This window comes from Ochotona princeps, chromosome 12 (genome assembly GCF_030435755.1).
Source record: "Ochotona princeps isolate mOchPri1 chromosome 12, mOchPri1.hap1, whole genome shotgun sequence".
Lineage (NCBI taxonomy): Eukaryota > Metazoa > Chordata > Mammalia > Lagomorpha > Ochotonidae > Ochotona > Ochotona princeps.
The window spans coordinates 65,858,024-65,874,763 of record NC_080843.1 but is presented as its reverse complement, the minus strand read 5'-3'; the positions used below and the strand labels follow the sequence as shown (position 1 = coordinate 65,874,763).

The 16,740-nt window shown below is 45.2% G+C and overlaps 1 protein-coding gene across 6 annotated transcripts in view; it reads right to left on the bottom strand.

Annotated features, from left to right (window-relative positions):
- The window catches only part of SACS (sacsin molecular chaperone), a 71,568-nt gene that overhangs the window by 17,434 nt on the left and 37,394 nt on the right, over window positions 1-16,740 (bottom strand). For 5 of the 6 annotated variants that reach the window (XM_058670975.1, XM_058670976.1, XM_004577581.4 and 2 more), the window contains 3 exons: window positions 15,092-15,238; window positions 11,314-12,802; window positions 10,297-10,388 (listed from right to left, as the gene is read on the bottom strand). In XM_058670975.1, coding sequence (XP_058526958.1) covers window positions 10,297-10,388; window positions 11,314-12,802; window positions 15,092-15,238 — 1,728 coding nt within the window. Of the gene's footprint in view, window positions 1-3,455; window positions 3,595-10,296; window positions 10,389-11,313; window positions 12,803-15,091; window positions 15,239-16,740 lie in introns of those variants that run through there. The other variant, XM_058670979.1, reaches the window with a different exon arrangement.

The following is a 16,740-nucleotide window of genomic DNA, read 5'->3' as shown; positions in this document are numbered from 1 at the left end:
AATCCAAACATTAAATATGGACCATGCATTGTGCAGAGAAACCTACTCGGTATGCTTCCAGGGAATACAGTACATCTGTAACACATATACCTACCTTCAGGAAAATTACCTTATATTTCTGAATAAATAAAATGCCAATAACACACACACATACACACACACACACACAATCCATAATTAGCATGCAACACATCAGTCATGCTCAACTAAAAAAAAAAAAAAAAAAAACGACAGTAAAGGAGAGAGCAAATGTCACCAGACACCAGTCCGAGGCCGTTAGCTCAATTTAATCTGAAGCCCTGACTTTCACCTATTGTATATCTAAGATATTTATCTTTTAATCCTAAAGTGTAAATATTCGCACAAAAAGTCTCCATGCCAAGATTAGAGAGCCCTCGAAATTATAAAGCACCTTGAATTGGATCAGCAACATGATTTTCAGAGCATTTTAATAAATGACCTGTGCTTTTTCAAGGCCATAAAAATTGGCACTGGAAAAACTGCTTAATGTTAGCACCTGGAGACAAAAAGCTTCTCCCTAGATTACCAAGTATGACCACTTAACCTGGAAGACATTCTTTTAAGAGCAAATTTTTCCTTATTATACAGAGCAGTTCAATAACTTACATGGTCAGAATTGTTCCAACACAATGAATCACAAATCAAAGATTACATTATATTTTTCATTGTTTATAACTACTTATGTTTATGCTTAGTGCTATCCTTGAAAAGAAGTTTCAACATGGAAGGAAATATTAGAGCCTACTTAAACATTTAGTCAACCAAGAAATCTGGGCTCTCCGGTAAACTGTAATTTACCACACTGCGCTACAATCCCTCCGAGTGGCAGCAGCGGGGTACAGTGATGGGCCCAGAACTCAGTTCCAGAGCCAGTTTTGTAGAGTTGTCTACAACCCAGGGCAGAAACAACAGCTCTGAGAGCTGATGAATCCTAACAGTGCCCCACTGGGTGGCAAGGTTTCAGTCTCAACATACGATGTGATACAGTCACGGTCCAATTAACGGTGTACCGTAAATCAGATCTAGTGTACCTCTGAGGAAACAGGTAGGGAAAAGAAACTAGCAAGGGAAAAACCAGGAAGAAAAAAGCAGTCTGCCTGCCAGCTGAGAACGCCGGCCGGCACTCCAGGAAGACAGCAGCTTGGCATGCATGTGGCCCAGAGGCAATGGCTCTCTCTGGTGTGAAGAGATCACTACATTAGCTCCAGTGCAAAACACCTTCTTCCAAAACTGGCAACAGCACTCCACTTATAGAATTTTTTTAAAAATTTTTATTGCAAAGTTAGATATACAGAGGAGGAGAGACAGAGGAAGATCTTCCATCCGTTGATTCATTCCCCAAGTGGCCACAACAGCTGGAGCTGCACCGGTCTGAAGCCAGGAGCCTGGCATCTGGGTCTCCCACACGGGTGCAGGGTCCCAAGGCTTTGGGCTGTCCTTGACTGCTTTCCCAGGCCATAAGCAAGGAGCTAGTTGGGAAGCGGGGCCACCGGGATCAGAACTGGTGCCTACATGGGATTCTGGCACGTTCAAGGCGAGGAATTTACCCAGTAGGCTACCACACCAGGCCCCTAGCTCTCCTCTTACAGAAGATGCACCAATAGAACGTGATCACTAACATAACCAAGACAGACCCTTGGAAAGGTGCAGCTGGCTTCCCTCTGACAGGACTACACATCACAAAACCTAAGATATGTTGACAAAGCTTTAAGAAAAGTATGGTAATAGTAGCTGTGAATGGCAAACTGTGTTTAAGGTAAGCCAGCACCAAACTAAATATTTATATAAATGATCAGTGTTAAGAATGACTTGAAAGGGGCCTGACCTGATAGCCTAGCAGCTAAAAGTCCTTGCTTTCCATGCACCTGAATTCCATCTGGGCACCGGTTTGTGTCCCAGAGGCCCCGCTTCCCATCCAGCTCCCTGCTTGTGGCCTGGGAGAGCAGCTGAGTATGATCCAAAGCTTTGAGACCCTGCACCCACATGGGAAACCCTGAAGAAGCTCCAGGCTCCTGGCTTTGGTTCGGCGCTGCTCTGGCCATTGTGGCCACTTGAGGAGTGAATCAATGGATAGAAGATATTCTTCTCTGCCTCTCCTCCTCTTTGTATATATGACTTTCCAATAAAAATAAATAAGTCTTAAAAAAAAAAAAAAGGAATGACTCAAAGGCCCGGCATGGTAGCCTAGTGGCTAACGTCCTCACCTTGCACTTGCCAGGATCCCATATGGGTGCCGGTTCTAATCCCGGCTGCCCCACTTCGTTTCCCATCCAGCTCCCTGCCTGTGGCCTGGGAAAGCAGTGGAGCATGGCCCAAAGTCTTGGGGCCTTGCACCCACAGGGAGACCTAGAAGAGGCCAGAAGAGGCTCCTGGCTTCAGACTGGGGCAGCTCTGGCCGTTGCGGTCATTTGGGGAGTAAATCAACAGACAGGAGACCTTCCTCTCTGTCTCTCCTCCTCTCTGTATATCTGACTTTCCAGTACAAATAAATCTTGAAAAAAAAGGATGACTTGTTTTCTAAATTAATTTTAGCCTAGGTATGGTCCATTTCAGAAAATAATACTCATCATAAAAGTTATTTCTGTAAAGTAAATCTTACATCTTCTAGCTTTCCAAGTGAAATAAGAGTCTGGGAGAAGTAATTTTGGGGAAATAATGCCACAAGTCAAAATTGCTCTATCATTGTTGAAAAAGGCAGGCAGTGAAATGAACCTCCAGCATGGGAAGAACCCTGGGCCCTGGCTCCTAAGGAGTGCGGGCGCTTCTTGGCTTTCCTGGCTGTGCAACAGCAGAGCTGCCCTGCCCCTAGCAGCCACTGCACACCAAGGGCCGTGAGTTCCCTACCTCCATCCTCAGGGCCCTGCCCCTAGCAGCCACTGCACACCAAGGGCCGTGAGTTCCCTACCTCCACCCTCAGGGCCCTTGCCCCTAGCAGCCACTGCACACCAAGGGCTGTGAGTTCCCTACTTCCACCCTCAGGGCCCCTGCCCCTAGCAGCCACTGCACACCAAGGGCCGTGAGTTCCCTACCTCCACCCTCAGGGGCCTGGCGCTTCCTGCTCTAACCCACCATCGCAATCTAAGAATCTGTGTGCAACTTGTAACAGTGGGGCAGTCAGTGTCATGTGCGCCCAGTAGATTCGGCAGCTTTCAATAGAATCTGAACACAATGACTTCACTTGAAACGAAATATTTTGTGAAATGAGTATTCCTAGGCCATCTAAATGTGGTTTTACTGTGGTCTTTGGAACAACATATGCATATGTTGGTAGTTTCCTCTCTCCTTTAGTCGTTACTACCACCAGAAAACAAAATTGGTCACATTATTTCTAGTTGCTTATGTAAATGAAAAATAAGTCAAAACCAGGATCCAAAGACACAAACAAACAAGCACATCAGGTTTCAATGAACATCACATTCAGTCGGGTGTCCTACCTGAATATCCCCAGAGAAGCTGTTGTGCTAGAATATAATTAAAGGTTCTTAGAAAAATCCAGAATTGTCATACTTTCCACATGATGGCTGCAAAATTATTCTGGATCTTAAAATATTGCTGTTTGCCTTTACACATGTAAGAGAACACTATACACAAAACTTCAAACATAGCAGAATATGCACTTAAGACAAAGATGTTTCCCACTGCAAATTATGTTCAAACTATAAAAGAGGAGTCTTAGTTCAGAAAGGAAACAAAGAAACAGGAAATAGAATGTTACACACATAAATCAGATGACACCACCGAAGCCAGCTGATAAGCTACCGAGGGGCTTTCAGCACAGGGTACTAGGGTACAACATTCAGAAAGAAGAGAATCCTAACTTTTTTAACTTGTGGAGAATCTATACAAAGTAAGTGTGCAATACTTTATGACAAAGAAAAGGAAATTTAATCTTATTCTCACATTTTCACTGCTTGCTTGTGGTGGGCACCAATAATTACCACCTTTCTAAGAACTGTTCTATGAAAAATAGCAGTATGTGCAAGCCCAAGGTCATTTAAATCCTTCCATTTCTTTGGAGGTTCAGGGCCACACTCTGCTATCCCATGGAGTAAAGAACCAACATCACAGGAAACGCCAATTTCAAAAATACTGAATCACACGTACAATGAGAGAACTGCCTTTTTATATTTGTTGAAATACGTTCAAATCGTGAGCTCACGTTGTCACCTGTCCCAGCTCAGAAGATGGCAGAACAGAAGTTAGCTGGGCAAAGTGGAGGATGCAGAGGAAGCCAAAGGAACATCAAACATAAAGACTTAAACACCTGCTCCGAGTGAAAATCACTACCTGAATCTACCTTCACATGGCATTAGTGCTACCTGGTGAAGACAAATAGGACAGGTCCTGCAGCTCTCATGAAATTAAAGGCGGACTCACAGTGATCACCCTACATGTGCCGGGACTAGAAGAGCAGAGCAGGCACGAAACAACATCGCACAGCCATCAGGTTCACAGCCATGGCAGTCAGACTGCAACCACAGGAAGCCTCCCAGTCCTGACAGAATCCGCATGCCCTGGGACACTGCAGCAGATAAACAACACAGTCAGGTGAAGAGCAAGCACCGGAAGCAGACATGTCTATTCAGTGTAGAAACAAGTCAAAGCAGGTTCAGCAGCACGTGCAGCCTCTGTCTGTGGCCCCAGTGTCCCACAAGCACATCAGGTCAAGCCCTGCCTACTACTCTTCCAATCCAGCTCCCTGCTAACGTGCCTGCGAAAGCAGTGGAAGACGGTTCAAGCACTTGGTCTCCTGAACTCACACCTAGGAGACCCGGAAGAAGCTCCAGGATCCAGCTCCCAGACCCGGGCACTGCAGCCATGAGGAGAATGAAACAATGCCTCTCTCTCTTTCTCTGTCTCTCTGCTCCTCATTCTGAGATTCTGCCTTTCAAATAAGTAAATAAATAAAACTTCAGAATAAAAGAAAGCAGTCGCATCAAAGTAAAGGCCTGAATTGCAACAGAGACAAAGGGACTGATACAAAAAGTTTCAAGGGGCTGATCAGCAGAACCTGGACACTAGGAAAGAAAAGCAATAAACTCAGGACTCACTTTTGAACAACTTCGTGGACAGCAGTGTCATTAGCAATAAGGATACTCAAAAGGAGGAACAGCTTTGGAGCAGGAAGTTTTCACAATGTGGACTTGAAAACTACAGAATGCCAAGTGCCAACTGATCATGAGAATTGCTATTTGTCAGTATTTATTTAGAATATTCCAGGTGCTGTGTGTGTGTGTGTGTACAATGTTTACATCCTTTGGTCTTCAGAAGAATGATAGATATATTGCAGTAAGACTTCCCAGCGGCCTGCCTCTGCAATAATGCTCATGTGCGGAGGTGCAGGCGGTAACTTGTGACTGCCGTCATCTTCCAGCCAGCCTTTTTCTCATTACCCTGCAATAAAGCAATCCTGCTAGAGGTCACTGAGTCCTGGGGGACTCAGGCAGCCTCCTGTAGCAGGATGTCACTGTATTACTGTGCTGCTGACAAGGAACCAGGGGCTGGGACAGCTGGGTCATTTGTTCTCAGTTACACAATAAGTACAGAGAAAACTTTGAGCCCACATCTGTATGACTACAAAGACCAGGTTTCAACTCACTGTGCAGTATATCCCCCCTCCTGAACCCGGGACAGCAACTAACAATGGAGAAGTCATGAACACACAGAGTTACTCGAACCAACTAAGGAACAAACACAAGAACCAAAGGAGGAGCCCCCAAGCCAACCATGTGCAGGGGATGAAGAAAGGAACAGGGATTTATATGAACACTTCTGAGACGACAAACAAGCGGGACACCAGGGAGGCACCTTCCAAGCCGAGGGTCCCAAAGGGGAGTGATGAGCAGGATGGCAGCTTCAGGGAACGCAGGGAAGAGAAACAAAAATGTCCAATCGATTGAACGCCACGGAGTTCAGCCAGTTTCAGTGGGATGCGACATGACAATGAACGACAAGGAAATTAGACAGTAAGACTACCCTTCTATAAACCTGACTATGCTAGACTACAGGAAATGAAATCAATGGCAAGGTTTAGCTTCAAAGGGGAGACACTTCAACACAGTTCACCACTAGAGAAAAGGGAGCTGGCAAGGCATGCCCTCAAGCAGCGGGTACTCAGGACAGGAGTCTGGGCACTGGGAACACTACACCTTGCATGTCAGACTCTGTATTCTAGCACTCCCAGTTCTGGCTCTGACTCTACCTTCCCACTAAGGAGCAACCTGGAAAACAGCGATGCTGGCACAACAGACTGGGTCCCAGCACCCATGGGAGATGTGTCCTGCTTTTAGCCCTGTCACAGCCCTGATCACTGCAAGCATCTGAAAGTGGACCAACTGACAGGCACTTGCTCACTCGCTCTCTCTCTGCCTCTCAAATTAAATAATAATAATAATAATAATAATAATAATAATAAGCATATAGTGAATATAAGCAACGATTTAATATTTGATTTAGAAATTTAAATGTGATAAAATAAGGGTAAGATTATCAAATAGGAAAACAGATTTTGCTGTAGAATCAGGAGGAAAACCACATTTCAATTTTTTTCAGTGTACCTCAAAGTACTTGTTTTCTAAGTACTTTTCAGTCTTCTGCCCATTAGGAAACAGGAGTCCAGGCGCTCTGTGTCAGCAACTCAATGGCACAGCTACTGCTCACAGTAAGAAACATCAAATGCTGTTCCACAGCTGTGGTGCTTCCCACCACACAACGGCGCTCCAAGGATGTGGCGCTCCTGGCCTATCGTCTCCCCAGACCTCAGCAAGTGGAAGGAGTCACCAGCTTAGTCACTGTTGGGAATCTTCCCGCCCCACACTGGCAAGGGCAGACTCACAGGACTGCTGCTCCCGGGGGTGGCCTATGCAGGATGCGTGAAATAACCCTTTTCATTCTGGAGTTTGGCCAGAGTCCATTGCCTTCCACCAGCCATCTGCCTCACTAGTACCAACAGCAGTGTCGCTAGCGGCCACCTGCACTGAGCCTCTGCTGACCTCTTCGCTGGCTCCGATCTCAGTCTGGGGACCTCCAAAGTTCCTACATTACGAAGTGCCTCAAACACTGAAATTGTTCATATCAAAAACAAAGTTTTCAGGCAGATGCATGCAGCACAGTGCTATTGATATTTGATTTTGCAGGACCTGAGGACACACTTCCAGGTGTCCATGCCCACCAGCACAATCACACCACTAACCTCAGGTCCGGCTTCAAACAACACACCTGCCGCACTCTAGGATACCACCGATGCTGAATGCTCACAGAGAAATCACCCAGGCCTCCGAGCTCACCTCGACCCAACAGCAAAGCACCTGACATCCCACAGCCTGCCCACAGAAAAAGGATTTTCCAGGAGAACAGCTACCCCATCGCACTGGAAGAAGCCACTGTTACACACCCGACACACAGACCCAGAACTACAAGGAAGAAGGCAGTCTGGCACCACCAAAGGACACACAATAATTCTTTGGAACTTGAAGAGATGAGGAAAATAATTCATGATATAACAGATTCAGCAGAGACAAATTATAAAAAAAAATCAACAAGCTTAGAACTGAAAAATCAATGAAATAAAATAAACCTAATTTTTGTCTGAAATAAAAATACCTTGGAAGATGTCCAGGAAAAATTATCTGTAAATGTTATGACCAGTTAGCACCACTGCAATGTCTACAGATGGTGGTTGCTAAACCCTTCCAAGATAGTAACCCAATATTCAAATCAGATAAAGAAAATGAACATGAGGACAACTTCCGGCAAGAGTGGGGCATCCTTACGGGTGACAAACAAGCATCAGACAAACAACAGCTGCTAACAGTACAAAAGAAATTAACCAAGAACCAGCAACAAAACATGGTGTTTATTGTATGACCTTAAGATAGCCAACTGGATGCCACAGTACAAAAGAAAATGAAGACATAAAGACTCAACTTTGTAACAAGGTCCAATTTTAAATCAATTACAAATTTAACTCACCTGTAGAAATACAGCACTGGGTTCATGCCTACTCTCACCAAGGCTGGGGGGAAGCGTGGCCTGGCTACCCACCGCGCCTAGGAGCTCTAGACACTCGGAGTGAAGGGACGTGTGGCCTGGCTACCCACCGCGCCTAGCAGCTCTAGACACTCGGAGTGAAGGGACGTGTGGCCTGGCTACCCACCGCGCCTAGGAGCTCTCGGCACTCGGAGTGAAGGGACGTGTGGCCTGGCTACCCACCGCGCCTAGCAGCTCTAGACACTCGGAGTGAAGGGAAGTGTGGCCTGGCTACCCACCGCGCCTAGCAGCTCTAGACACTCGGAGTGAAGGGACGTGTGGCCTGGCTACCCACCGCGCCTAGCAGCTCTAGACACTCGGAGTGAAGGGAAGTGTGGCCTGGCTACCCACCGCGCCTAGCAGCTCTAGACACTCGGAGTGAAGGGACGTGTGGCCTGGCTACCCACCGCGCCTAGCAGCTCTAGACACTCGGAGTGAAGGGACGTGTGGCCTGGCTACCCACCACGCCTAGCAGCTCTAGACACTCGGAGTGAAGGGAAGTGTGGCCTGGCTACCCACCGCGCCTAGCAGCTCTAGACACTCGGAGTGAAGGGACGTGTGGCCTGGCTACCCACCGCGCCTAGCAGCTCTAGACACTCGGAGTGAAGGGACGTGTGGCCTGGCTACCCACCGCGCCTAGCAGCTCTAGACACTCGGAGTGAAGGGAAGTGCGGCCTGGCTACCCACCGCGCCTCAGGAGCTCTAGGCACTCGGAGTGAAGCATACTAACTGCTGGTCTCCTACTTTTAATTTGATTTGACTCTGAGTAACTTTACGCTAATGTCCAATTCCGTATCCACCACAGAAACTATCGCCATCAAAAAAAAATTATCTTCAAAAGACAGTAATACATCACAGAATCAAATGATTGAAAAGAATCATCCACAGCTACATGCATCTTGTCAAATTTCACTGACAAAACAATACAAGTAAATAAAATGGAAGCCACACACAAAGATGGCATATTCTGTGACTGCTTTTCAGAAGGTGCAATGAGCTCACCTCTACTATTAAAAGACAAAATCACAGTTCCTTGTGAGGGTGGGCCTAGAAGAGGCCAGAGGGGCTCCGGTGCCAGAGCTGGTCGTCCAGCTGCAGGGCTCTGTCTGTGACTTAGCTAAGCCCACATTTATAACACAAGCACTTCTCTGTATGGACCGTGTCTTGCTATGCAAAGTTTTTAAGAATATAACAAACAATGTTTTTAAAGGGCAAAGGGTTCAAAAACATTGGCACGGGGAATGGAAATCTATGTTTACATTCCCAAAAAGGCATTTTGAAAAGAATAATTCAAAATTAAATATGTGAGCTAGGTTTTAGTAAACTCAGCCTCACTGTGACTAACTCACAGAAACAGGCTCCATTCAGTAACACACATTTATACTCACTTTCTCTTAGTCTCACTTTAATTCCAAGCTACTGTGACTACCCCGTCCCAATTCCTTCCACTTGCATTGAGACAGTAAAGATGTATAATTATTCACAACTTTTCTTTTCCTTTGAAAGGAAAGGAGCACAGACTAGAAAAGGTGTTATCACAGTGACCCACAGTTTGCGATGGAAGCAAGCAGTGAGACAAATCGACGATTTTTCTGGCCAGTTTCTAACTGAGAAAAGAGCCAAGCAACAATTTTACAAGGGACAGTGCCTGCAAAAGTGGAAGCCAGTTTCCAAGTCAGAGCATGTGACTTATCTTCCCAAGCTGTTGGCTTTTCCTGATAAAAATTCTCAAAAACGGACACCCGCAGTTTCCCTAGCACTGCCATGGAATTAATGTGATCTGTTCCCACTTCCCACGCAATCACAGCTAACTTAAAGCCAGCAAGGACAAAAGCAGAAGACTTCACTCAAGGCACCCCGCTGATGACCCTGCACTTAACTGTCCTCTCCTCATCTGTGCCACCTCACAGTTACTGTCCGCAGTCCTACCCAGGCTGCAAGAGAGGAAGACGGGAGGCCCCAAGACAGACGTCGTGGGAAAGCACTGGAACAAAGCACCAAGAGGGCAAGATGTCACACCTCAGGCCAAGAGCCAAGACAGGAGACCTCTTTAAAAACGGCCATCTCCAACTCTTCTAGATGCTAGAAAAGCTTCTGACAGCTTAAAAGATATAACAACTGCGTTAGGTTGAATCGCACAAAACTATTGATTTACAGAAATAAAATAATACCAACAAAAAAACCTTTTAAAGCCTTGATCTTCTTACAAAGAGATCTTTTTAAAAATATACCAAACAACCATAATACCTCGGGTCTGGGCAGCTTCCTTTAAAGCAGCTAGCAGGTGAGGCTTCAAGTTATCCAAAAGGAATCTTCCTTCCAAACCTGGGAAAAGGGGCCTAAAGAGTGAAAGTCACATAGAATCACCATAATCTTCCACATATTCCAACATTTAAGAAAGATCCACAATTTTCAAGCCAGAGGGTCAATAAAATAACCTGCTATTTGATTTTACCTGAGTGATAATATATGCATCAAATGAAAATACTTCCTGTTTAAACATTCTCTGGGCTTTGCTTTGAAACAAGCGCATCGGGCACCCCAGATTCAGAAACACTCTTAGCATCAAGGAACAAAACTCATTTTAGCTTCTTACATGCCAATACACACTCTCAGTTACGAAAGTGCAACACACTAAAATTATATTTCATCAAAATAATTTATTAGTAAATATTCTGACCTAGTTAATCATTAGCACTTAATGATCACTATTTCCAAGGCCTGCTATTGAAATTTCTAAAGGAAAAAACAAACATTCCGTAGATCATTTTTTAACTTATAAAGCTTTCAGTGCTTTTCCTCTTTAGGGGTGAGCACCGAGCCTAGGGGTTCACATGAGGCTAGGCGCCTGCAGCCCACACGGCAGTACCTGGTGGCTCCCTGACTCTCACTCCAGTGCCTGCGTCCGGTGGCCTGCAGGTGCGGACCCTGGGAGCTCAGCAGACACAGCTCCGTCAGTGATGCCCACTCCCTAAGCGGAAGGGCAGTCTGAGTTCCCAGCACCTGGCTTTGGCCCCAGATTCAGCCCTGCTCTTACAGGCACGTTAAGGATTGAGCCAGTAGCGGGGTGCTCACTGTTCCCTCTCTCTACCTCTCAAATGAAACTGTAAAATAACTAAAACTATGAAACACATCCTTGAGCATTTTACAAGCTATTTCTGCAAAAACCTTCTTGATAACTGACAAATTCACAACAAACAGATCTAAATGCGAGCAGGGGCAGTGAGTCCCAGGGTTAACAAACATTTCAGAAACGTCATCTACCTTGGGTATTCTTCTGAGGTAATATAAATAACATCTTGATCTGATACAGATGAGGAAAAGGGGACGAAATTTCCATTTTGTAATGGTAGCAGCTCCAGCCCCAGCAGGTCGCTGTAGGCCTGGTCAGAAAGCACAAACTCCAGGAGGAGGAGCTTGTCTTCAGCACTGCCCACGTGCGCAGCCTTCCGCAGCACCTGCCGCACCCAGGCGGGCGTCACCTTCCTCGTGGGCGTCACGCCGGGGCCGGCGGCAAGCTCGACCGCAGCAAGCAGGTTCGCTGGCACCTGGGCAATGTGCTTCCCTGAGCTCTGGAGGTAGTTGAGCACAGCTTTCGTGTATTCCAAACTGTCATCAAGTTCTGAGAAGTACGCCTGCTCCAACTTGACCCACTCATGGCTGATGGTGTAAATGACAGCGTTCTGGAAGAGCTCACTGAACAGAGGCCCCAGCACGGGCTGCCAGTGGACCTTGATCTTGCTCGCCTCGGGCCACAGCTTGTAGATGGTGCCAACCGACAAGGGGAAATCAGAGGTCTTTTCCGTCTCCAGTCGCTTGATGGAATTTAAGATGAGCGTGGCATAAGCTTTGGGGACAACGTTTACCACAAGCAGCTCATTCCACAGGGCCGCTGGATCCCTCCACTGGTCCAGCTCTCTCCACTTGATGCTCCTGCGGTTGTCAGTCAGGCCAAAGAAGCCACTGATGTGAACGGGGAGTCCAGTCCTGCTTTCCTCGCCAGGCGGCAAGGGAAGAAAACAAAACGCTTTTCCTGAGAACTCCGACATGGCTCCTTTGTCCTCGTCATCTGTGCTGGCTAGTGACACGGCTATGCCAATGATTGGGACAAATTTCAGTTCATCTGCTAAAGAGTCAAGTTTGCTACTGATCCCTCGCCCACCCACACTGTTACACACCAACCAGGCGGTCTTCTGTGCATCCTTGGCACTCTCATCCTCTAACACTATGTTGATATGATATGTTACACAAGTGATACTATTGCTTGGAATCTTTTTACAATAGTTACTTATGGCACTTTCCAGAATCTTGATAGAGTTGGGTCGTTCATGTTGCAGGGCCTTATTCTCACTTGCAGTCACTCGAAATACCAGCTTCTCTGTCCCGTCGGCCTCTCGGACATACAAGGAGACATCCTGCACGCTTTTTAGAAAGAGCAGCACTGTGTCTGCATCCGCCTTAAACGAGTCAAACAACTCCAGAACCTTCTGCTTGTTGTAGAGGTTCCCGCTGAGCTGTGAGGGCTCTAAGCGGAGAGGGAAACGGAAAAACGTTCCTGGAAAACTGCCATTTATAAATGTTTCCTTGGTGCTTCCAAAAATGCCGATAAATGGTGCAAACTGGTCTGAAAGTTCACTCATTTCTTTGCTGTCATCTTTGAGGTTCCAACACTGGCCTGATTCCTGGGGGCCAAACAGTGTCTGATGAGGATCTAACATCCCAATCTGATCACCACTGAAGATACAGGGAACATCTGAAAAGAAACATGCTCATGACCGCTCCGAAATGGAATGGACAATTATAATGAATATTGTCACCACATCAAAACACTGTATCGGATAAAGCATAAGCCATGAAAAGGCTTGAAGAAAACTAACTCAGCTTTGGAAATTAGTGCTTTGAACATCAAAATGAATTATTTCTTTTTTTATTTAACCTGATAATGCATGCCAGGCATGGACTCTCCATGATTCTTGTGAAAACCTAGCATGCCCCTTCAAACACCCACGAGCAAAAAAGGAAAGAGGATTTAGACAGCTCCACGCCCACAGCCTCACTGCGCGTGAACCCAGTGAAAGACAGCAGAGTGGCTCACAATTAAAAATTCAACTACAGACCCTGAGGAAGAGTAGAAGGGGAACGACACAGAGCAATTCTGCACCCCGCCCCCATCACCAGCAAGTTCGTGCCCTGAGTGAGTGTGACGGGAGCTGCCATGTTGGTCCTGACCCCAATGCCTCGCAAAGTGGAAGTCATCTTACGCTGGGAGCGTTTCACAGAGTTGAGCCTAACTGCAGTACTTACATACCTGCAGACTTACAACGCAACCCTATTTTTACATCAACTACTTCACCTATTTCTCAGCCAAAGTCTGATATTTCAACACTATCAGAAACGCTAGCTGTACTGACCCCACTACACCCCTGAGGACTCTCCAAGGGGCTGACTATGACGTATGTTTTGTCTCACACACTGACTCTAGCACCCAACCTCCATGTAAGACGCAGTTCCAGGGAGGTCCCCGTTAGCTTCTCTGCATGCCAAGTGCTGGCTGCTGTGACCACACCCTCTGAAGCTCTAGGATATTTTACGCAGCAATTGTTACATCCACCAACTTTCTAGGAAAATCCAGCAAAGGTACAACTGAAACATGGCTGTTCCTGTCCTTGTTACACAGTGCCACACCCCTGAGACTGCACTCAGGCCAGACAGACACTCCTAACACTGACAGCAACTCCTCCAGTTAGAGAACAGGCCTCCGGTTAACACCGTCCACCAAAGCGCTCCTTCTCAACTAGAGAACAAAACCACACTGCAATACTGACACTGCACCCTGCCTACATGGCTCACACCTGCACAGCTGTGTCTCCTCACTTGTGCAAGTCACATGTACACTTTCCCCAACATGAACTAACCACTACATATCACAGACTCACAAAATGACAAGTAGGCGAGCATGTGTTAATATTAATGTATAATCACTATTATTTTCAGCACATAATTCAATAAAAATAATCCAACAGTTTTATTATGTACTTTATAACATGCTCAACATTCTTTAATAATGAATATTAAAGCAAATGAAACAGGCTCAAGAAAACTTGTCTTTGAGTTGAAACAACCCTATTTCCCCCTTGCCCAGGAAAGTCTCAGTTTAAGCCAGGGGTCTGAGAATACGTCCACCTCTTTTGCTCTCAAATGGACCCCACTAAGGATGATAAATACAATGGTCAACCCAGCTCTAGTGCTAGCCCTGTCTGCTCGGTCAAGCCCTGATGCCACCAACTCCAGAAAAGAATCTTTAGGACAAACTGTATATATTATATGTACTGAGAGCTCTGATTCTAGAATAGCCAAAAGTTTTTATGTTTACTTAAACTTTTTAAGTATTCCACACATAAGCGCAAGCCAGAGACTTTATATGCATTCTAAATTAAAATGAAATCTTAAAGTAATTTTTAAAATACTTACAAATCCAAGAAAATAAAATGTATATTACATAAAAAGGTAGATACCAGAACCACATGAAACAACCTTCATCTTCTCATGGAATTCCATTAGAGAAGAGAGAAGAGACCTTCTTAAATTTAGAACTATGTACAGTAGGAAAGGATTTCAAAATATTTTGCATCAAAATTAGCATAACTTAATTTTGCACAAACATTTAGAAATAACCTCAAAGATGAAAATCTGTTATAATCAATTTGCCTGAAGATTCCCAACATAAAAAATTTTCGGAATAATAATTCTGGATATTTCAAATCTCACATACCATAGTGCTATATTATACTGACTTTACTGGTTCATGGGTATTAAACTTTAGCTTTCAGTACCAATCAATGAAGTAAAACTTGGGCAGGCTTGCATTAGAAATTATAGAAAATTCAAGACTCACTGATATTTCATTTACAGACTTGTTGGCACCAACAGAATTTGGGCAAGATACTTGTAAAACAACATCATCTCTTACACTAACCAAATACATTACAGGTTATAAGTCAAAATATTTTCCGCTAGTAAGAATGAAAGGCCAAAATCATACCTGTTATGTGGTAGACAGAGTTAAACCCAATTCCAAATCTCCCAACCTTCAGAGGGTCATCCTTTTTCCTGCTCCTCGCTATTTCCTGAATGCCATGCCAGTCCTCCGGGGTGAAGACCGCATTGTTGTACACGTACAGCGCTGGCCCTGGGGGGTGAGAGCAAGGCCCAGGATTCAGTCTGTTCCAGGAGCTGCCTCTCTACACAATCACTTACTTGACGGGACAAGGGAGAGAAGTGAATGCAGGAACAGCATTCTGCACTGTAATTCCAATTATGCTCACAGAAAAATGTAAGCAGGAGTTAAAGGTAAGGACAACCATTGTGGCAAACACACGCTGTTGGCCAGAAATCCCAAAAGGGAGGAAGCAATGGAACTGTGGTACTGAAAACACGCCAACGCAGACTAAACAAGGGAGGAGTCACGGCATCCTATCATCATGAAAACCATGGCATACTTTTTAAAAAGATTTATTTATCTTTATTGGAAAGTCAGATATACAGAGATGAGGAGAGACAGAGGGAGATCTATCCGATGATTCACTCCCCAAGTGACCGTAATGGCCAGAGCTGAGCCGATCCAAAGCCAAGAGCCTGGAGCCTCTTCCAGGTCTCCCACAAGGTACAGGGTCCCAAGGCTTTGGGCCGTCCTCGACTGCTTTCCCAGGCCACAAGCAGGGAGCTGGATGGGAAGTGGAGCTGCCGGGATTAGAACCAGTGTCCACATGGGATTCTGGCACGTTCAAGGCAAGGACGTCAGCCACTAGGCCACCACGCCAGGCCCTATGGCATATTTAAACTACTAGTTTTGCATGTGGAATTATGTGAAAATGTATTAAGGAAACTCATTACATATAGAAACCTTGTTAATACAGGAGTACAAAAAGCACAAGGAAGAATAGAATTAATAAACTTGATTTTGAAACAAAAATTTTTTTTCCAGAAAAGCATAATAAGGAATGTTATAAAAACAGGTATGGACTTAATACTTTCTGCATCAAAATTCACTCTTCATTTAATTCCATTTTCCATGAACCTTCTGAAGTACTCACATATTATTTCGTAAGGTGAAAAATCAATCCTATAGTAATATTAATATTACGGCTTGGAGTTTTGTGGTTTGGGTTACCTTCTAGATTCTTCAATAAAATGCACTACGGGCACAATTTAAAGCATTAATGTAATAAATGTTTACATTAGTTCTTGAAAATACCACCTCCCTATCTTCAAAGTAGTTTCTTCAAAAAGTTGCATTTGTGGGGCAGGTATTACAACGCAGTGGTTAAGCCACCACTTAAGAAATCAGTATGCCATTTTAAGGTGCAGGTTCGAGGCCAAGCTACTCCACTTCCAATGCAGATTTCTGCTAACGTGCTCGGGAAGGTGGAAGAAGAGGCCGAAGGACTTTGCTCGCTGCTACCACTTGGGAGACGCAGATGAAATCCTGAGCTCCTGGCTTCAGCAGGACACTGCCCTGGCTGCTGTAGCCATTTGGGGAATGAACCAGGGGATGGAAAATATTCTCCCTTTGTCTCTCTCAATTCTGTCTTTCAAATAAATAAAATCTAAAATACTATCCTAACGAAAAGAATGCTGACTCCTGAAAGTGAAACAAGAAAGAAACCTAGAAGGCTGGCTGGGAGGCGAGGC